Source organism: Phoxinus phoxinus (assembly GCF_949152265.1).
Source record: "Phoxinus phoxinus genome assembly, chromosome: 18".
In the NCBI taxonomy this organism is placed as follows: domain Eukaryota; kingdom Metazoa; phylum Chordata; class Actinopteri; order Cypriniformes; family Leuciscidae; genus Phoxinus; species Phoxinus phoxinus.
The window spans coordinates 8,594,253-8,617,607 of NC_136893.1; the positions used below are offsets into that span (position 1 = coordinate 8,594,253).

The 23,355-nt window shown below is 35.7% G+C and overlaps 2 protein-coding genes across 4 annotated transcripts in view; one reads left to right on the forward strand and one right to left on the reverse strand.

The window, feature by feature from the left end:
* rapgef3 (Rap guanine nucleotide exchange factor (GEF) 3) overlaps positions 1–16,304 on the reverse strand; it is a 35,682-nt gene extending 19,378 nt beyond the window's left edge. The window contains exons 1-3 of one of the 3 annotated variants that reach the window (XM_079587900.1): positions 16,125–16,304; positions 10,515–10,585; positions 3,418–3,462 (exon numbers count right to left, since the gene is read on the reverse strand). In XM_079587900.1, coding sequence (XP_079444026.1) covers positions 3,418–3,462; positions 10,515–10,568 — 99 coding nt within the window. In that variant the 5' untranslated portion in view covers positions 10,569–10,585; positions 16,125–16,304. Of the gene's footprint in view, positions 1–3,417; positions 3,463–7,993; positions 8,272–10,514; positions 10,586–13,105; positions 13,270–16,124 lie in introns of those variants that run through there. The other 2 variants (XM_079587898.1, XM_079587899.1) reach the window with 2 other exon arrangements.
* Positions 16,305–18,470: 2,166 nt separating this feature from the next.
* Positions 18,471–23,355, forward strand: slc48a1a (solute carrier family 48 member 1a). Its single transcript, XM_079588346.1, has 3 exons — positions 18,471–18,727; positions 19,497–19,664; positions 19,782–23,355. The coding sequence occupies exons 1-3, from the start codon at positions 18,598–18,600 to the stop codon at positions 19,916–19,918; spliced, it is 435 nt and encodes a 144-aa protein (XP_079444472.1). The 5' UTR covers positions 18,471–18,597; the 3' UTR covers positions 19,919–23,355.

Sequence of the window (23,355 nt, forward strand, 5' to 3'; positions counted from 1 at the left end):
ATTACAGCGGAGGCAGTCGTGATGCTGTGACCTTGGTGAGCCATTCCGTACAATACACACCGCACTCACAATAGAGGTGGGCAGAAATCATATCAGAAACACTGAGGCCACTCAGCATTACAGTTATGAACATATCAGGAATGTTAGCATGAACTAAAACTAGAAAAGAAAAAAACATTTTAATTTGTTAATTGAAATCAAATCAAATCAAAATATTAGATGAAAAACTTATTTTATTTAGCAGCCAAAGAATAATTTCAAATGTTTTATTTAGTTTAAATTTATTAAAGTTAATAAGTAATAAATAAAAACGAACAGAAATAAAATAAGCCTAAATAGTCGTGGTTCAACGGATCACAAAACTCACGGTTCTAATCATATTATGTTTTTTGAGTCACCGTTCAAACCATTTGTCGGATCAGCAAGAACAAATATAATATTTTGTGGGTGGGGGGTAACATTCCTTAAAGTTCACTTTGAGTACTCCGAAAAACGACTTGCCTAACTAATAAAGTTACAACAATATTAAAAGGCAAGTGAACAACAAAATAGAACAAAAAACAAACCATTATTTGGTTATATTTCAGCATAAATATGCATCTCTAGACAGGTAATGAACATAACCTAGCTAGGATTTATAATTTATTTACGGCTGAAATGTTACACGTATATGGCACAACTATTTATCATAATATACTTTGGATAACATAAAAAAAGGAAGATATCAGTTCTGCTGTTGTTAATAAATACCAATAGTTATGTTGCACCATGAGGACATTGCCATGTCATTGGAAATAAAGCCATAAGTGACCCAATTTGTGGTCCTTACCAGTGCCCGAATTCGTGAACACTATATACTGATTCACCACCTTGGAATCTAGGGAGCTTATTGAGAGACGCACACATTGTTATCTGGTTGCTAAGGTGTTCTGCTCACAGGCACAAGTCAAACCCACCCTCAAATCTCTTACATTCTGGTCTTCAGAAATGTCTCAGGTTCCTCCTTATTTAATGTAAATCTACAATAAACCCTCATTCAGAAAACCATACTGATTGCCCCAAGTATGAACGATAATAATAGCGATGCTTGCCTTAAAAAGCCCAGCTAAGAACATAAAAGATTAGAGGGCTCAGATGAATACAGCTTTCCTTGTTCTCTTTCTGTTCAGAGAAACACACTCCAGGAATCACTTGTGCCCACAAAAAAAAAAAACACTCCAGGACCTGAGAGCATTCCACAGATGAAACATCCTTCCAGAGCCCTGATAAACCACATTAAAATCCTTAGCAATATTGCCTTTTCTCCCATTGGACACAACCAATACCCAAATATCCAAGCCCAGATGTCTGCTTAAAATCACCTACTGAAAAACAAACGGCAAGCTTAGGTTTATCAATTCTTCCCCTTTTGTGTTCAATACAGAATCACACAAGTGAAGAACAGAAAGGTGTGGGCAAAGAAAATAGGTCTTTATGGTAATTAAGTGCATGCTTTCAAGTCACAAAACAGACTCATTTGAGGTTTAAAATGGGTTAGGCAGCTGCTCATTAGATAAGCTGGATAAAAACAATAGCTTTCCAGATGTACCCTCAAATAAGTCTCACTTATCACTGGCTACACTTTAAGGAATGATAGATAAGCCCGAATGAACTAAGGTGGGGTTTGGGTGTAGCGTAAAAAAGGGTTTAGCCTCTGGACCTTGCGTGGAATTTGTTTGAGATCTCAAAAATGTCTGAAAATATCCTCAGATTTGTTAAGATATCAAAGTCTGCAAACAAAAGTCAAAGGATTTAATTACAACTCAAACATTTCTCATCAAATTCTTCAAACGATAACAATCGTCTGAGCTCTCAACAACCGTCTCATTTGTTTTTATATATCTCCTATAAAAAAAAAAAAACAGGACAAAGTTGATACTCGCATGAAGTTGATAAAGAGCTACTGACCTAGTTTATCAAGTTTTTTTGAAGATGTACTGTATTCGAGATAGGCAGAGCCAGTACAACAACATATTTACAGTGGCTTCCTCCCTCAGGGCCTCACATGATGAATACTGAAGGGACATGTATCATATGAGCAGAGAGAAGTGACACTGCATTACTAGAACCGTCTGAGGTAATGAAATAGCTGTGAAGGATCAGTAAAATATGTAGGCAATCATTCTACTTTACTGTTAAATTGAGTTTGAAAACTTTACAAATGCATTATAATTGCACAAAATATTGCAAATTAAGGCTTGAAACAGCCATTCCTTTTGCAGTCCACTTGAAATGAAATGACAGACCTGTGTTTTGATCACTATCAGGAGTAATTATGGCGGTTTTTTATCTATTTATTGTGGCCTCACACATTCTGGAGGAATTCTGTGATATATGGGTGAGTAGGGAAGGAAAAATTGCTCCACAAGGTATATACGAATGCATTTAGCATGTTGTGTTTTGAGCCATATTTAGAGTTTCATCAGCCCTTTTATGTCCTTAACAAAATTGTAGAGCGCCACCCTCTACAATCTCTGTGAGCATGATATTATAAACACACAGAGGTCAGAGGTGTGAAGATAAAAGCATGCTTTCTGTTAAAGAGATATGCAATGCCACACATTCCTATGAACACACTGGAGCATAGTAGAGCTTATTTAAAGAGATAGATCACCTAAAAATTCCATTACCATTTAGCTCTGTGCAAGTCAAAGTATTTTAAAAATGATCCATATGACTAATGCAAATTCAATGTTCCTCACAAAGCTATCATTTGGCTTCAGAAGACTTGGATTATAGTGGATGAGTTATATGGGCTGCTTTTACGATACTTTTGGGGTGCTTTTGTCTACTCTTTGAAGCTTCAGTCTCCATTTATTGTAGATGCATGATTTTTTTTGTTCCACAGAAGAAAGTTAAATGGTTTGGAACGACATGAGGGTGACTAAGGCTACGTTTACATTACAGCGATGTACTAAAAATGGAAATATTAGCATTTGCGTACAGGCGACAATGTTGTTGAAACAATCTCAGTTCACACAGATCCGTGAAAACGATTAAAAAACCTGTATTATGCTGTCAGGCTAGTAGTTATCAAAGTCAATTTGAAAAGAAACACTACGCGCCTATAGACTAAACATATAATACGTTTTCACAGATTCACGTTTTTGCAGTTTACACTGAGACAATAACAATATAATTTTTTTTAAACTTGCACTTTGAAAGGCCTTTTCAAAAGTTAGCAATTGGCCCCCAAAATGGCATTGTTGTGTAAATGAATGGCCATAAAAAGTTTTCAGTTTTTACAAGTTGAAAACAGTGTCGTGTAAACGGCCCCCAAGTGATGACAAAAAAAATATTTGTGGGTGAGCTCTCCCTTTAAGGCTTGTTAACATAGGCCTATACTAAACCCAGACCACTGTTCAAAGGCCGTCATACCTGTTTGATGGTGTCTTTTGTATCCACAGCTTCTGGCAGAGGTGTCTGTGAGGAGAAAAACAGAGAGAATAAGTGTTAACGATAAGAATTGACACTGCAGACTACAGCATTGTGGTGGCCTATTCACCAGTCCTAAGCACCAGTCACCACGTCAAAATCTAGTTTCAAAGTATTATAGAGGTTATTAAACCAATCTGTCACTGGCAAAATGGCATTTTGGCCATCATGTACAGCGTCAACAATATTAAGTCACAGAAGGCTAAAGAATGTCAGAAGACATGCCATACTAATGCAGTCATGTATGGTATTTGACACTAGCCCTGCACATGTCTTCACCACCTGCCTCCCTCTCAGCAAGACTAATTAACAGCAATAATTTAATTAAGGTTCACACAAGAATTCAAGAGGAATGTTTGGCTCTATAGGTTTGTGAGGTGGAGGAAGGACAGAAGTTTAGCCTTTGTCCTTACAATACAACTTGCTTGACTGAGTGCTGTGCAAAATGCAAAACATTAAACAATAGGGTAGATAAGGGCATTATTTTACACTACATAAGACTAATTCAATACGGCTAATTAGCATTTTGTAGAAAAATTAAACATTCAATAATTAAATAAAAATATTTTATATAATACAATGTTTGTAAGTAACATAAAAATAATAGCCTATTATATATATATAAACTAAATATCTAAATTGTATATACATGTGAAACTCGAAAAATTAGAATATCGTGCAAAAGTTAATTTATTTCAGTAATTCAACTTAAAGGGTGAAACTAATCTATTATATAGACTCATTACATGCAAAGTGAGATATTTCAAGCCTTTATTTGTTATCATTTTGATCATTATGACTTATGAAAACCCCAAATTCAAAATTAGAATATTGTGAAAGGTTTTCATCGCTGTAAGCCATAATCATCAAAATTATAACAAATAAAGGCTTGAAATATCTCACTTTGCATGTAATGAGTCTATATAATAGATTTGTTTCACCGTTTAAGTTGAATTACTGAAGTAAATGAAATTTTGAGTGATATTCTAATTTTTTGAGTTTCACCTGCTGTATCAAATATCAGTGTGTATTCATCAGAACTGTGTAATAATGTCTGTGCAATAATGTATAACTTTTGGACTGTCACACAAACGACGATGACAATGCTCCTATACAAGACTAAGAAATGACATTTTTCATTTCTGCAAGAACTGTTCCTTTAATGGCCATTGTGTCATTGAAAATACAAGTCACTGAAATGACACTTTAAAAAGAGGACGGATGCATTCGAGTGATTTCAACCAGCTGAACTGGACCACATACTTGAGAATGAACAGGTTGTAATCATGCATATCTGATGGGATCCCTGCTCAAGAGGCACTCAAGTTTTTGGTTCTCTGTCCAGCCATTAACTAACAACAATCGCCATCAGCTCTGCTCTCTGTCTGCGATCAAGAGGCAAGAAAAGCATCTCTCTCCTTTACATGATGAAATTAGAGCATCAATACTGAAGAGAGAATTATGGATGAACTGCGTTTAAATATTTATTGGTAAGCTGGTAACCACTAGTGATTTAGATGCCCAAATGCATTTTAGCTATTGATTCTGAAATGATCTGACCTATAGGGTCATCTCTGGATAATGCATCATATCATATTTCAATGTGCAGGTGCATAACCACATGGATTCTGCGTGCCACAGAATTGGCATGTCATTCACAATGCCATAAACACCTCAAGCTCTATCCATGCAAGTTTATTAAATATTATTTTATTTTGCTATCAGCCATCAACCAGAGTGTGGTATTCTCAGCTCTGTTTAACTGTCAAAACCTCAATATGTTTAGTATTGTATGAAAAAAAAAAAAACATTTTAGCCTGGTTTGAGGGAGAATGTATGATAACATTGTTGTCATATTTCATCTCTGATTTGAAGTGTTACTGAAATGCAAGCTTGGAGATTTCAGTCTCATTCGCGCTGTACTTGCGCGACTAGAAAATAGCTACAGGGGGCGTTGCCATGATGTCCAGGTGAACCGACTTGAGCTACCAGTTGAGATGCTGCTAGCATTCTAGACCTCAGACAAAGAGAAAATCTCCAGAGTCTTGAACTGCCCAAATTCCCCCTGATTATATCATATGGCAGAGAGTCCATAACTCCGTTTTCATGAGGCATTATCAGTCTCTGTTCCCATGGCAGGTGTTACTCAGCATCAGCTGACTAATTATGTGAAGCATTAAGAAGCATATCCTGCTATTTATGAGCTTGTATCTTTATAGGTTTTGTGAAAACCTGCACTGACCGGCCACTTACAATTCATGGTTATCATAATACTTAAGGCTTTCTCCTTTCTTTGTCCGATTTGGATAGTTCTATCATGATTTAGTCACGCTAATGTCATTCAAAACCAATAGGATTCCACTAAACTGTGTTCCACAGAGGAAAGTCAGCCAGCAGGTTTGGAACGACATGCGGGTGAGTACATGATTTTTTACTCTTATAAGCACCACACCACGCAGGGAGTTAATACCGCAGACGCCTACAGAAAACGCATCAGCTTTGAGTCAACAGTGCCAACATTTAAGGCCGATGTATCATTTCTCAAAAAGATCTTGCGATAAGCTGATTTGTTTTGTTTTTTTCCCCCTCAGCATTTTCCCTGCTTGGTTTCCCTTTTCAACTGCAGCAATAGACAAGTGAAAATGGTTGGATGATCCTCAGGTCAGGTTCACTGCATCCTCATGCTTGATTTACCTTTGTATAAGGTTAGCCAGCGTGGAGATCTCTCCACCCTGTGGCTCTGTTGACTGAGTAAACTGTGCAGAGTGAAACTGCAGCCGGCTGGATCACATGCTCCGGTACGAGAGGGAAATTACAAGATATTGACTCTAAGTCTAATGACGGTGCTGGGAAGTGTCTGAGATCACCTGTTTGTCAAATGCTATTGACAGGTGTCTTCATTTAATTTTATAGATAGATAGATAGATAGATAGATAGATAGATAGATAGATAGATAGATAGATAGATAGATAGATAGATAGATAGATAGATAGATAGATAGATAGATAGATAGAATCATTGCTGTCAAACATGTATTTAATTAGCTTTACATTATTCAAAATCTTATAAGATTTATATCAAATTACTGCATCTCAAGCTTCATGGCAGTAAAAACAAATCATAAATAAATGAGATACGGCTTGCCCTTTATCTTAGAAACTCTTATTGGAATCCTACTTATGTGGTCGACACAAATATTATATAGCCTATGATGAATTTCAGGATGGTCTTAGACAGATGTTTCAGGCTGAGGTTTGGTGGTTTTCTATTATGAAGACAAAAAAACACAAAAAAAAAACACTCCAACCCTCATGATGGAGTGCAGACCGTGGCACATTGACATAACACATTCTCTTTAAATGAGCCTCTTTATCTCTTTCTCAGGGGGTCCTTGAGCAACGTGAGGTATTTCATCCTGAGTCACGACATTATTGCTGGAATGTATAGGAAAGGGACATTTGGGTCTCGACATAAAAGACCACTGCTCCACGACAACTAACAATCATCAGTGCAGAAGCAGTTTCCTGACTGGAGCATCTGTTTAACGTGTATTTGAATAGAAAGTGTACGTTCAAGTTAATAGTGTTTAATGTGATACGGAATGGGAAATCACCCCGTAAGGTTTACACAGTGCCCTACGTATCCTGATCTCGTGTTTTGAGTATTTTCTTTTTGATATTGACATGAAAGCCACATGATCAAAACCAGAAATGAATGTAATCTAAAAGAGATCAGTGTCTTTTTGAATTTAGATCCTTTTTTTGGGAAAACATGCTCATTATATGAGTAGTAGTTCACTAAAGTTCACTATTGTTCACTAAGGTCTATAGCGGTGTGGGTCTTCCTGTGCACATTCTTTTCCAAACCGTAAGGGAACAAACCTTAAGATGGACAATGAACAATACGCTATAAATAACTCATCCTCGATTAACCCTTTAACAACATGTAAACACAAAAACATATACAACAAAAATTCAAAGCTCTGGATGTTTGGGGTCATGCTCAATGTCTGTGTCTCTGGATTCATTGAGTTTCAATGCCATCAACACTTCACATCCTGACACACAAACTGATGCACTTTAGTACACAGTTAATATGATGCTCTGAGAAAATTGTACCATAACATTCAAAAATAGAACATATTGTTTGAGTTATTTCAAGAAAAGGGTGCCTTTTGTGAATATGTGTAAAGGATGAAAAGCACACCTAATATTTTCTAATGTAGCCTATTATAAACTTTTTTTTTAATGTTTTCCATATTATTCTTTCTCCATGGCGATAACTTTTGGCATTTTAAATCAAAATCGAAAAGTTTTTAAAGCAACATATTCACACACTATGATTTATCAACATTAACAAATTAATTGAAAGAATGTTTCAAATCTTTTCAAACCTTTTCAAACAAGCACATATTTCGTTGAATAACCACACAATATAGCCTAGAAGTTTTCATAACCTCTCTCTCTCTCTCGAATAACAATTCTACATGTTTATTATTATTTATTATATGCCCACTTACCCAGCTGATTCCCCGGATCTGAGGTGTTTTTTCATTGGAACAACGATCGGGAAAGATTCGGTAATTACAACTCCGAAAAAGATGCATGTTTCAATCAAGATCCGATGTCTCACAAATGATTTTACTTCGAGATCATCTGTTGCAGCAACACATGGCGAAAACTACATCTCCAATAAGGATTTGACAGTCCCTGCTTAAAGACAACCCGACCTGCACGCTGCATTCCTACGTGCGTGTGAGTCCAGGCTGCGAATGCCATTAAAAACCTGCTGTTCGCTGTCAGACGAGCCTGCGCGCTCCCGCTCCCGCTCCCGCTCCCGCCCCTGTGAGGGCGCGCGCCTCATAGTGCTTCACTAAATTAACCAGCGTCCGCTTTGCAGGTGTTTGTTTACATCAAAAATTGATCTAACGAACTTTACTATCGTATAGTCTTTTGTTTTCGCTTGGTGTTTATACTTTGTGTGAAATAATCATGGAAAAACTTCCTATGACATTCACTTCGTGGTAAATGTGGGTACACTTCTAAATGCGAATGTTGTCATTGTTTTGGAGCGCACTAATCATAGGCTACTAAAAGCCCCAAAACTTCATGGGGACTTTAAGTAAAATCATTAAACACATTTTGTTATATTAAATAAATGTAGGCCTAATGTTAACTTTGAAATAGCGTAATGAAATATAAACTTATTTTATTTCAGATAGTTTCCAAGGCAACATTTCTTGTTTTCATGTAACAGTTTATGTAAATAATAAAAAATGCTCTATATAGGGATAAGCTGTGATTAAAAACACAGACTAATAAAAATGTAAAAAACAACAAATTACTACAACTTTAACTAAAATTAAAATTGAGAATGTAAAATATAAAAATTCAAAATAATTCAAAATATTAATAAAAAATGTAACAATAGTATCTAAATGGTGCTAAAATAACAATGTATCAAACATGGTTGTACCATAGTCATTAATCAGTTAAACAGATCAGTAAATTATGTACATTAAAATATGAATACTGAATTAGACACTCTAATAAATAAAAAAAGTAAAACAGCTGTCACTGGGGCAGCACCCTTTCAAAAGGTGCCTATACCCTAGGGGTAAATAAGGTACAAAGGCAGTGACAGCTTTCATATTTTTCATATTGTACAGACTGTACATTAAAATATACAAGACATATTTTGTGACATATATAAACATTTAAATGTGCATGATTGAATAATCTCTTAAGCATAATAAAATGTTTGGACATTATAGCAATAAACATTTTAAGAGACAGAAAAGAAGGTTATGAAGTGGAACAAAAAACAGCTTCCCATTTACGCAGTCTCATAGACTGAAGGATTATTCCGTCTGCATCCAGATATGTAGAACTTAGCATTACAGACCTCTGCATCATGCAGTAAAAGAAACGCTAGAGCAGGAAAAAATAATGCGTTTGACTCAATAACACACTCCGTCTCTCCTTCAACTCTCTTATCTGTGTGTTCCAGCTGCATGATAAACCTTGAGGGGTTGAGGATCAGGGGGCGTGTCCATAACCCACCTTGCTTACTGATGCAGGTGCCAAGGTTGAAGTGAAACAGTAAATTAAAAGTAAATTGTAGCACTAGCTGGGATTAAAATCCTTTTGAACTTTGAATAGGACACATTTTCCCAACTTTGCTTAAAATCCTTTTGAAATTTGAACACACTTCCCCCTTTTCAAAATGAGTTTTGAATGTTTACAATGTAGAAAAATGGGGGTTGCTGTGTTTGATTTAGAGTTGGTGCATGAGATAAGTAAAAGATAAATTAATAGTTGAATTTATGTTTTTAAAAAAAGTAAAAATAATTTTTAAAAGTAAATTTCACATATGGAATTAAGTGAACTCTACTTAAGTTAAGTGAAAGTAACAAAGAAAATAAGAAATTTTAACTTGGCTAATAAAAGCTTGAGTAATATCTATTTAGTTGAAGTTTCCTGTGCAATACATTTCACTCAAACAATATAACATTAAATTAATCCACACTTTTAAAGTATATATGCTTTAGAAACATCTAAGTAATTGATACAATAGATATTGTGTGAGACACTATAACAGAAGTTACGCGTGAACACAGAGACCTCAGTACTTGGTAGACAATACACAATGACGGTAACATTTGATGGATCGTTTGAATGTCATTTTGAGTAAAAAAAAATGAAATCCAAATGTCGCAAAATGGCAAGTTACTATTCCTAACAACAAAAGCAATGATAAAACAGTGTAAATACAGCTTGAAAGCAATGAAAAAGCAACCTCTTGAATTCATTATTCAAGGCCCAGTGCATGATGGGAACACCAGTATCAGAAAAGTTTTCACGCTTTCATTTCTACATGCTTGAATTGAGTACTAATATATTATTTAATTTTTTTATTCTTGCCCGAACCAACTTTTTCATGTAAATTACATTGTTTTTTTCTGTAGTCACAAAATATTTTTTATCAGTGTCTGACCCCACATAAGACATATATCTTAAGTTATAATCTTTATTCTGTACCTGTTCCAGGGACGAGCGCAGAGACGACCGGAAGATTGTGTCTGCCGAACACATGACTGCTGCTGGAGCCTCTGAGGAGACAAGAGTAAAGAAAGAAAGGACGTCAGTGCTGTTTGATTCAATCTGCTCTCCTTTTACTGTTACATCATGCTATTTCCCATCTCATGCTTATGATTTGTGAGATCTCATGACTCCCACAAAACCCAGTGGATGGATATTGTGAACTCTGATGAAAAGTATTGTGTTTGCTTATACTGTTTATTGTAAGTTGTTCCAATGATAGAAACTCTAGCTCTGTTCCAAAATCTAGTGCGTTGCCTCACTGTCTAGCAACTGCATCCTAACCGAAAAGAAACCTCGAACAGTAACTGGCTTAATGTGCAGCAACTCCATAACACACGCTTCCCAAATAATAACATTCCTTATGAAAAGAACTATACTATTTGGAGCAATGTCAAAATATGCTGCATATAGGTGTCCAGCTCACATAAGGATTGAAACAGCACTTATACTAAACCAGGTGTCCAATACTAAAGTTTTTTTTTTGAGAAATGAGTGTCATTCACTTTAATAGGCATCATCCCAACGTGGGGCAATACTGTACGTCCTCCCTATACCCACAGGTCACTCTGGGGGCGATCTTAAAACCTGTCCCAATCTGAGAATGTCCATGTGCGCTGGAGGTCAGGGAACATTACATAATATTTGTTTAGACCCCGGCTATTGTTTCAGGAGTATCTTCCCTTCCTGGAGAAGCGAAAATATAACAAAACTGAGTCGCTAGACTGTTTTTGGGGAGTTTATCAGCCACTTCTGTGTTCTGTTACTCTGTTCCAAAATAGTGAAATACCAGTATGTTGCTGCTATTTTTCATATGCATGTTAATTGGGAATTACAATGATATGTGAAGCTTTGGAGATACACACAAGGCAACAGAAAAGTTGTCTTGCAATCCAAGCTGTGTATTAGGTCTCACGTTTACTAAATTAGGAACATTGGTTTAACACTAACCGCTTTAATTGTGTGATAATGTGTTATGCTAAACTCCTGGCTGTGAGTAATGAATGATTATGTGTGTGTTGTCACAGAGTGGTTGCAAAGATTCCCTGAATTAGCACAGTTTTTGGAAGCTTGTCCCTGTTCTGGCTCTTTTCACCTGCCTTCTTCCACGAGGGCCTCAACATATTTCTCAACTGTTGCCCTGAGTATATTATCTCTGCAGAAACAGACCCACAAAACCAACATCTTTCTCCAAAACTGCTGGAGCGCAAGCAGTCAGTGTTTCAACATGAGCTTGACAAAGTTACGTGAGACGTAAGTATATGGCACATTTCATGAATGGTACACTTTGATGTTCCATGACTAAAAATAATTAGAGGCTCAAATCCTATTACATTAATCTGCCATTAAAAGTGTCTTGTTTTAAGGAACACGTCGACTTTTTGGGACTTTAGCTTATTCACCGTATCCCCCAGAGTTAGATAAGTCCACACATACCCTTCTCATCTCCGTGCGTGCCGTAACTCTGTCTGACGCACCCACTGCTAGCCTACCTTAGCACAAAGACTGGAGGTAAATGGCTCCAGCTAGCATACTGCTCCCAATAAGTGACAAAATAACGTTTGAGCCATTTACCTCCAGTCTTTGTGCTAAGCTAGGCTAGCGGTCCCAAAAAGTTGTCGTGTTCCTTTAAACATTAAATGTCTGTACTTTTTTTAAATGTTTGGCATGGACATGTCAAGAGTTAAAATCATGCAAAAATATGATTTTGACACAATTTGTTGAACTGATGTTAAATGTCATAAAACATGTTTAATGACTGACTAATGCTATTAACAAGAATTTAGGTATATAGCTCTTTATTTTACAGTCCTGTTCGCCATAACATACTATGTACTTATTAAACTAATTGCAATAACTGGGTAATTACTACTAACCCTGAAGCTACCCCTAAACCTTAACCCATAGTTGCCCTATATTATTACCTAGTACTTTTTTAGGCAAGTACACTGTAAGTGCGTTAAATAAAATGCCAAAATTCAAAATTGTTCCATATTTTGCATCCTGACTTGATTTTTATGTAGGCCTAAGTAAATTGTTTAAGAATATAATATTGATTTTGCATAAGAATATAAGTAAACTCATTTGTAGCTTTTTTTTTTACAGCATTGACCAGAAGGCAAGCAAATTCCATTCAAATTCAGTTCATTCCATTTGATATTTTTTTGACAAATATGTTTGTGTTTGAAGTCATTTGTCAAGCTCAACCATTCAATCCTGATACCTACTGTATGCTATTACAAAAAAATATATATATTCTTTCATTTGATAAACCCTAAACTATCCATCCATCCATTTTTTTGTATTTATTTAATGACTTTTGTATTATTATTTTGAGTGTCAAGACATCTCTTGTACCCTATTTATTGAAAGTGCTATACACAAGTGCTGGCACATGCATTTGTGCACTCAAGTCAAAAACTCATCGCTATGTGAACTGATGTTCACACACTCTCACAACACTGATCATGAGTTCTAACACACGCAAAACAGGCATCCACTTCAACAGAACAGTATCAGATTTGTCTTACCGAATCTGTTTTTCTTCTTAGCAGACAAGATCTGTTTAAAGAACGAAAACATTCTGGCATGTATATATCCTCCATGTACTTCGCACTTCACAGCAACTGTAATGATATAAACCCTGAGCCTGCAGTAAATGAAAGTAAGACGTTCCACAATCGCTTCTTTTAGCTGTGTGCCAGACTATTTCTCTGCATATTTCAAAGTGTTTGTGTGTGTGTCAGTGACAGGACTCAGAAATCCAGTTCTCCTGCATGTGATCCTCACAAGGCACATAAACATAGTTTGTATCCGATGAAGAGTTAAAGAGAGATAAAGAGTTTTAACTCAGATCAGACAGAAAGAGACACTTCTGCCATTGTTTTAGAGGGTCAAAATGTGTTTGTGTGCAGTGGAGATGTAAAGATGTGGATACCTTTTCTAGAGAGGTAGTTGCTGCGTTGAGAACAAAAGATATTTTAGATCTATCAACTCACATAGTACTTGAAGACAATAGGCTATTAACACAACTAGTTCACTTAGACAGGACTGCTGAATTAGAAGAAACATGCAAAGCCCTAGTTACCTGTAAAATATAATGGCAAAATCAAAAATAGTGAAAATCATTTATTTTACTCCTAAATCGTTTTTTTTTTTTTACCGCTGTTTGAGCTGACCGTGATGTTAAATATCTTATTAACATTTTTTATGTTTTCATGTATCGTGTCTTATTTTTTGTAATGTCTTGCCCAGGACTCTTGTAAAAGAGATTTTAAATATCAACAGTTTTTATTTTCCTGGTAAAACACTCTTATAATATAAAGGTTCAGAAAGGCAATGCCATACATTTAAAATACCCACTGTTTTCGCAGCAACACCGTTTTTGATTCCCTAACCTAACCTTCCCTAATCTATTTTTATTCAAAATTTTATTTGACTAAATACATTTATTTATTTAAAATAAATTAAATAAATAAAATTTAAAATTACATTTATTTCCATAGGCCTATGTATTTTATCTTAAATATAAATGTTATGTATATTTATTTTATTATAATATTTCAATATTATATTTAAAAGTATTACAGTAATATTAATTATTTGTACTTTATATGTATTATTATTACAAATATATTTAAATAAATATTGTTTTAAAATACATAATACATAAAGTTGTCAAAATTGTAATATAATATGTGTGATTGAAAAGTTGAAAATAACATTAAACTAATAATCAATAAACTGATAAATCAATTTGAGGTTTTATTACTGTTGGTAGCATAAAAGGTTGTTATGAGCCAAAGTTAAAAAATCAGGGGGGTCATATTCAAATCAATAACCAAAAGAATGAGCAATAGTGATGCTTGCTTGAACAAGAACTTAGTGTGCCCTCTAGTGTGCGTTTATAGCTAGTGCATTTTACATACTTATATGTACTTACCATACTGGTCCCAAAAAGAAACCAATTTTGTGAAGATGTTTTACAGAAGGTCTTAAGAATCTTAGTATTCTATATATCCATAAAACACCCCACCCAGAATGTACACTTACAGCTGGTTTTAACTGGCAGACCAGTCCTAGCCAACATATAAAACCTTTCCCATCACAGACAAAGCACACAGTTCCTATGGGAAAGGGTGTAGGACTTCCTGCAACAAATCACAGCCTTCTGTAATCAATCATCAGCTCCCTGTAGACACAATTTTAAAACCGAAACAAAAATCACACGCATTAATGTCCTGCACACTGGAATCTCGAGCTTCGAAGATTGTTCCGGTTTCTTGCCCATCCATCTGTAGTTCCAGAACACTGTGTGATTTTACATGCTCATAAATCCTGTCATTCCAAATCAGCCTTTCCTTCCCATACCAGCCCATGGAGGAAGGAAATATTGTTTATATTGGACCTCCAGTGATAAATGAAGCGATGAAAGCAGAGGGAGGGAGACAGAGAAAAGACAGAGATGTTTTAAATGCACACCTTCTCACATCCATCGTGTTGCTTCCTGTGTGCTATTTGGGGGCTTCTCTCTCTCTCTCTCTCTCTCTCTCTCTCTCTCTCTCTCTCTCTCTCTCTCTCTCTCTCTCTCTCTCTCTATCTCTCTCTCGCCCACCTGTCACCTACAAGCCGCTTAACTTTCCCAGCATCACGGTGAATCATTGGCCCACAGAATTTCCAACAGTTTATCTGGACATTTTTAACAGTTTGAGACACCATTTTAGCCACATGTTGTAAAACAGCCACTTTTGGACTGCGGCCTGTTCCATATTTCAGGATAAACGTACGTAGGCAAATCTGCCTATTTTTTTCTATCAGCACTGTAAAATATTTTGCAGTAAGGTACCCGTGTGTCATGCGTACACCTTTAAATTAATTTTATTCTAAATGTGTTTGAAATTAGTCAAAAACACCGGTAACACTTATAACACAATAAGGTTTCATTTGTTAACGCAACGGTTACTCTTTATTTTAGGGCGATAGTTACATTGTACTCAAATAAGTAGTAATATTAATTACCTACATGTACTTATATGAGTTACGGGTTTTGTTTAGAGTTAGTTACCTGTAATCATGCCTAATTTACTGTTATTACTAGAGTTAGTAGGCTACATAACTGTCCCCTTATAATAAAGTGTTACCAAACTAACAATGAGCAATACATTTAATACAGTTTATAAATTTATTCATCATTGTTTGTTCATGTTACTTTACGGTGCATTAGCTAATGTAAAAAAAAAAAAAACCCCACACACACACACACACACATATTTTGATTTTAAAAATGTATTAGTAAATGTTGAATTTAACATTAAAGATTAATAAATGCTGAAGTACAGTTAATTTGAATAATCTAAAGAACCCTTCTCCACTATAAAGAACCTTTTGTGTAATAAAAAGGGATGTTAAAGCTTCTTCATGAAAGCAGCAATGCCAATAAAGAACCTTTATATAAGAGTGCAAGGTTACACATAATCACAGATTTTCTCAAATAAAAAAAAAGTTAATGTGTTTGCATCTTTCAGTGATATATTTCACAAACACACTTACCTGTATGTCTGGTATATGATGCTGTGTGTTTATTTCTCCAAATAGTTTTCTTTAATGCCAGTCTGGACAATCTTGTCTTTTTTTGTCTTTAAGGCGAGCGCCAAATGCTAATTTGTCTTGCGATGTCTATCTCTGCTTTCTCTCAATCTCGATCTGTTTGTGTGTCTCTGTGTTGCCTGTGAAGCAGTCAGAGGAAACCACTGAGTTTTGATCTCGCTGGCATCGCTGAAGCCACCGGCTTCCTGCTGCTCTCTCATTGGTGACAAACAATGTGGCCTGCTGTTTATTTCATAAAGGTTGACTTAAGAAGGTGTGGAAGCTTGATGATTTTTTGTTGTCTCAGTTCCTCGAATTAGAAGTAAAAGCCATAATATTTCAATTATCAACGGTGACAGGGGGAAATGAGGCCAAAGTACATCTGTGACCCCTTGAGTTAGTTCACTTCCCACTTGACTTTCATTCTGCGTATGTGCATCAGCATCTTCCCAACACTTGAGATTTGAGAATCTGAATGGATCTGACTCTGTTTATTTGATCTTTTCTGTTCTGGGTTGCACTTTATTTTATAGTAGGCTACATGTACTTATGTGTACGTACACTGTATACTTACCTAAGAAAGTATTGAGTAATATACAGTAACAACATAAGTTTGGGTTTAAGGGTATGTTCAGGGTTAGTACCTTTTTACTCAATTATCATAATTATGAGTAGTATGTAGGAAATAGGACTGTGTTATATGTCATGTTGTCTGTGCAGCTAATGAATTAATAATACACACTTTTCCTCAGTTTTTATATGATCACTTTTTGTTTAATTAATCATTTTTAAGTGACTGTGTATTTTAGTACACTAAGTAGGCAAGCCAAAAGCAACAGTGGCAAGGAACCAAAACTCCATCAGGTGACAGAATGGAGATAAAAAGAAACCAGGCTCAGTCGGGGGCCAGTTCTCCTCTGTGTATGATTATGATTCAGGCAGCATTACAGGTCAGAAGTCAGATTTGATCAGAAGATTCACAATATTTATCCAGTTCCATCTGGTTGGAGGTCGGAGTCATCACGCCGGTACGGAGACGAGTTTGTTGTGGTGTCCATTCATGCATGAGGGCCGATGAGGCTGGCACTTCAGGGATGCGTTGTGGTCGTGTCCAGACGCAGGTTCACCATCTGATCTGGATACGGCCCGGTGATAAATTCTGGGGTATAGCATTTCTTCTATTCTACAATGGAATAATGATCACTTCCACCCGGTTTTGCAACCTACTTTTGCAATTGAGTTTGTGTCACGAATCATACTGAGCTCTGAGAATCAGTTTCAGATGAAAACCACTGAGAAAAGATCAAACTGATTAAAGCCATCTTCAGTGCTGCACAAACAACAAGAGAAATGTGTGACATTGTCTATATATTGCGGTGATTCTCAATCTTTAAAGGCCCACCATTGTTCAACACAATTTTCAAATAAAAGTATTTTTGGTATAATTATGAAAAAAACTTTTTGTATATATATAAGAAAATGGGAATTATTAGCTATTGGGGGGAAATACTATGAAGAAATATGATGTCTCCATTTTATGTTACTGTTTTTTTTTTTTATTGTTTTTTTTATTAATAATTTGAATAATTTAAGTCATCCTCCTTCGGCCCCTAGTGGTTCCCTGCCCACTGGTTGAGAAACACTATTGGCTCTAACGCAGGCACGCAGCATTTATTGGTAAACTACTAAAAATGTCTACACACTTTTACTCAGTTTTAGATTATCACCTTTTGTTTGTTTATTCTGCATTAGGCCTTGAAAGAAAATAAAGTTATAGGATGTCTGTCTTATGCATTTATACAATTAAACATGGGAAATAAAAAAAATAGGTGCATACCACATTTCATAAATATTGTATTATTTTGCAATACTAGCCTATTTATTATATTATTTTGCAACCTTCGGTCACATTTTATACCCATGTTATTATAGACTATTGTAATTATCTAAAATAAACAATGAGTATTTAATGAGCATGCATATAGCCTGTAAATGTAATTTTTCACGAGTAGCCTAAATACTAAATTCTCAGTCATGAACAAACATAGCCTACACTTAATGCGTACAGTAACTGGGGCACATGATAGATTTTGAGTAGCCAATGTTGTCTAATGAAATTACAGTAATTATAAGTATGGATAACTATTTGTATATACAATTCTAAATGTATGACATAAAATTATGACTCGGTGATATGATATAGAAAATATTTTGTTGGTTTAAATGCATATTTAAATATAATAAAACGTTTTGTTCAACTAAACATCCGGGACTGCGAGGTTGTTGATGGTTGCTTTGGTGATACGCGGAGCTCTTCCGGGTCTTAAAGTCATGTTTACGAAGAAGCAGCGGTGAATTGCATAATCCCCCATCGATGGTGTAATCGTTCTGCCCAGCCTCTTCCTACAGCTTTATTGCGGTACTTTATATATCATTAATGGGTCCAAACAGAATATACATTAGTGTAGGTTATGCCACATTCGGCATGTTGGTGGGGTTTTCGGCGTTTATCGTGTGGAATGTGGTTTATAAACAACCGTGGACGGCGGCGATGGGCGGATTATCAGGTCTGTAAATAAGAAGGCCACAGCCTTCACACATCCACTGTCAAATATAAAGATTTCACATCCTGTTTATTTTACTGTCATGATTTTTTAATTAGGTGAATTGCATACTTGTGTGATCTTGCGGTTGACACGATCTGCTGTCACATTGTGTAAAATAAGTCTCACGTGGAAGGTTATGCCTTTCCGATAAAACTGGTTATAAATTATATTATTTATTTATTTTTTTAAATCTGCCTGCTATATTCTTAGAATGAGTTTGGAAATAATAACCCATAAATATGCAGATATTTGGCCATTTGTACGCAGACAGAGAGACGAATAAAGAAACACACAGTAGCCTACATGCAGTGCGCTGCAAAAGTCATTGAATAAACAGAAAATGTTTAAAATAATAAGTTAATTTTATTAATTCGAGTTAATAAGTTATGATAAAAGTAATCATCATTTAATAATGTATATTTAAATATTTTACACCAACGAATCAAATAAGCAGTGTTTGTGCACTCCTTTTGTTTCCACTTGAATTTGTTTTCACTTTTTGAGTTTTATTTAAATTTTCACTCAAATTGTTATGCTGATATGAATCTGATTTATAATTTATTTTGTATAAAAATGGAAATAGCAAAAAAAAATCCCTCATGGTCTCAGTGTTTTGGGTCCCACTGTAATTATAATTGCTGAATGTTTTATAACTTCATAAACCTTTTATAGATAGGTAGATACTTTATTAATCTCATGATGTGCGTATGTTATGTGTTTAAATCCACAGGCGTTCTGGCACTCTGGGCATTGGTCACTCACATTATGTACATTCAGGACTACTGGCGCACATGGCTGAAGGGACTAAAGTTCTTCATGTTTGTTAGTTCTGTCTTCTCCCTCCTGGCTGTTGCTGCTTTTGCCACCTTCATAACTCTAGCCGTTATAGAAAAGCAGTGTAAGTACCTTCACATGGACAGCTTTGTCGAATGCAATATTCCTCCACACAAAATAATTAATAATAATTTGCAAGATTAGAATGTCTGTAATCCGTTCTGTATGTTTTTGTCTTCAGCATTAACTGACCCCAAGAGCTTCTATCTGTCGGCCGTGTGGAGCTTCATGACTCTGAAATGGGCCTTCCTGCTGGGCATGTACTCCTTCCGTTACCGCCAGGAGTTTGCTGACATCAGCATCCTCAGTGACTTTTGATTGGCTGCTTCAGCTGCAAAGGATTTGTAGTTGCAATCGGTGGCTTCACCTGCCAATGTGGAGATGAAGGATGGATTGATGGTTCTCCTTTTTTAATACCGTCTTAACGGCCTCCTTGCTTTCACAGAAAAGACTCAAATATCAGCCCCTCCTTCCCCTCAGATCCGGGCCCTGGAGTAAGAAGTTGGCGAATGTCTGTGATCTGCCCCTTTCCTATCTTTTTGAGTTAATAGGGGGGTTTATATTGACATTTTGGTCAAAGTGTTTCGAAGGCAGTGGATGCACTAGGATGTGTTCACAGGTAGTTGTTACTTTACTCAGGGCAACTTCTTTACAAATGTCAGATGTGAAGTGATCGCTCCACTTCACTGTCGGAAAAATAAATAGCAAAAGTTGTACATTTAGGGGTGCAAAAACTTGTCACTGGGTCAGTACCCTTAAAGAGACACCTTTGTAACTTATTTACCCCTTAATAAGGATGCATATTGGCAGTCTCTTGAATGCTAGTCATTTCACACGGTGGCCATCTTTGAAGATTATTCATGTGTCCATCCATATACATACATGCATAGATTCCTCATTAGCGGCTGTTTCTGTGGGACGCTATATGTAAGCCGTCCGCCATATTGGAATGGTCAAAGCCGGTCCGTGAACTCTCGAGAGCAAGTTGACTGTGCGTATGCAATCGTAGTTATATGCATATGAATATCTATATCGGCAAAGGACAGCAGATGATTTTGCTAAACAAACACAATACAAGACGCAAATGTCAGCTAACATGACATTAAAAAAGTTACCATATTTGCCAAGTTACCATAAAAACCTGTAATATTGAGTTAATCCATATAAAAACACAAACCAACACATTCTCACCTGTGAAAGGTTATCCCATTTCTTCAGGAATTAGGTGCGTCTTAAAAAACAGTATGTCAAAAGAGTAGTATGTAGTATACATAGTATTCGAAAAGTAGGCAAAAAATGGGCACTTTACCCCGTGAGGCCACAGGAGAGAATTTATGAATTTCAGTGAAGCGACCCAAGTGACTCTGGTTGGTCACGTGACAATAATAACATGGCGGATGTAGTACATCCAAATTTAATTCGTAATACCCATATTCATACTATATAGAGCATACTTTTTTTAATAATCACAAAGTAAATTTGAATGTAGTACCTACTCGGACAGTGCACGATTTCGGACGCAGCGTTTGATTGCTTACTGTGAGTGACAACAGCATCTGCAATGTTGACTGTTCCAACATGGCGGACATCAACGTGTCTTTGGAGGGGTCTAATGTGACCTAAGTATACATATCTATGGTGACTTTGCCATGCGATTTCTATGTCTATGCGTTTTACCCAAAGTTTTTTTACCCAAATATTTTTCAAATTTCTGCGACGTGAAAAAATCCCCCGCCTCGTCACGCTGCTGGCTTTCTTAAATTTGCAGTGCTCCCATTGAAAAGAATTGAAATAATACACTGGTAATAGGAAACAACACAAATAATATGCAGTCTTTAGGTACTCCTGTGAACCCATTTGGGGCAGATATAATATATAAAAAAAAGTTGCTTTTAGGGGACTGCTGTTGTGACAAGTTGTTGTAACTTTAAAGGTAAAAAATAATCTGCAGAGCTGTAGGCCATCTAGGAGCTTCAGTCAGCGATGGTGAAATTGACTTTAATGTTGGTTTTAATGTTGCTATAGATTTCAGACATAGACAGTGTTCTTTATTGTTTGCCATTTGTCATTGCTTTTTAAATGTTGTTTATACTTAGTTTTATTTATAATTGGAAGTTGAGAATTATTTGTGACTGTGTTCGGAACAGCATACTACCGTACTACTAATTCTACAGTAAACTACCATTTAAAATGTTGGGGGCGGTGTAATATGTTTTTTTTTTTAATTATGAAAGAACTAGAAGTCTCTTATGCTGAACAAGGCAGTAAAAGAGTAAAACACATTTTAAAATGTAATTTAATCCTGTGATGCAAAGCTGAATTTTCAGCATCATTACTCCAGTCTTCAGTGTCACATGATCAAATCCTTCTTAAATGCTTAGATGATTTTGTTGCCTTTTTTAGGATTCTTTGATGAATAGAAAGTTCAAAAGAACAGTATATATTTTTTTTTTAAATAGAACATTTTTGTATCAATTTTAAAAACTTTATGGTCACTTTTGATCGTTTTAATGCATCCTCGCTGAAGAAAAAAAAAGATTAGTTTTTTTAAAGTACTATAAAAAATCGAAAAGCAGGCCTACCGACCCCATACTTTTGAACAGTAGTGTAAACAAAGCTGTCTGAACAACCTACAACATTTGCCAAAAAGTGCAGTATACAACTGCACACGCTGCACAGAATTTCAGACATTTTAAACATCTTGACTCATTTGATCAGAGTACTAAAAGGCAAGGCATGCAAAAATGAAAATTATCATGCATTATTTATTACTCGCTCATAATGTAGCATTCCAAGTTGATTATTGCATCATGCCTTCTGTTTCACATACTATCTTTATATGCACAGTACTGTAATATTTGGCAGTATGACTAGTAGGCTATTCCGTTCCGCACGATGCATTATTATTATTTCGCAGTTCCTCTCTTTGCCCCTACTGGGGGTGATGGAGAAATTGAATGAAGGACTAACTGGTGCTTAGGCGCCATCTGCAGATATTGTTTTTAGTTACATATAATCACTAAATTGTAGCTGAATTCACAATATTGTTGAATACTAAATCTGTGTTATGTCAACTGAAATGTTACTTTTCTTTAGAATGTTCTGCCAGACAAAACAAGTTTGTGTTTGTTTGTTTTTAAATTCATGTGCTTTGAAAGATGAGTGTTTTTTTTTGTCCGTCTGTCTGTTGAGCAGATATTAAGTGTGGTTGTAGTGATTTTAAATGTTAAAGGAATAGTTTTTCCAAAATTCAGTCATTTATTCACTGTCATGTCATTCCAATCCAAAGTATAGTATTTTATACAGCCCTCATAAAGCTTTGTATGAGAAAAAGACCAGCATTTAATTAGTTATCCCCTCATAATCTTCTCTGTTGTGTCCAATGAAAGGAAAAAACATGGTTTTGAACCAGGTAAATAATTTTTGAATTGACTATTTATTTAAGTCTTTTGACAAATAATTCTTTTTTTAAGAGCCAAAAAGGAACAAAACATGATCACATTGCACTAGGTCACAAAGAAATGTTAAATGTATTATTTGTTTAAACCAATAGAAAAGGTCACCTTCAAACAAACTTTTACAGACAATATTTCACTCTATAGCATGTATGTGAAGTAGTTTTTGTATCACGTTTGCTTTTAACCACGTATGCAAATGTATCCCTGATTAAACTACCTGCAGTTTAAAACTTTGCACAGTACTTGTTACATTTGGAACATTTAAGGGGATTAAAGTACTGTTTTAATCTCTCCCAC

Coding starts and splice junctions, on each gene's coding strand:
- slc48a1a (XM_079588346.1), top strand. CDS start 18,598: ATGGGTCCAAACAGAATATACATTAGTGTAGGTTATGCCACATTCGGC. Junction 18,728..19,496: donor GGCGATGGGCGGATTATCAG/GTCTGTAAATAA, acceptor TTAAATCCACAG/GCGTTCTGGCACTCTGGGCA. Junction 19,665..19,781: donor AGCCGTTATAGAAAAGCAGT/GTAAGTACCTTC, acceptor TTTTGTCTTCAG/CATTAACTGACCCCAAGAGC.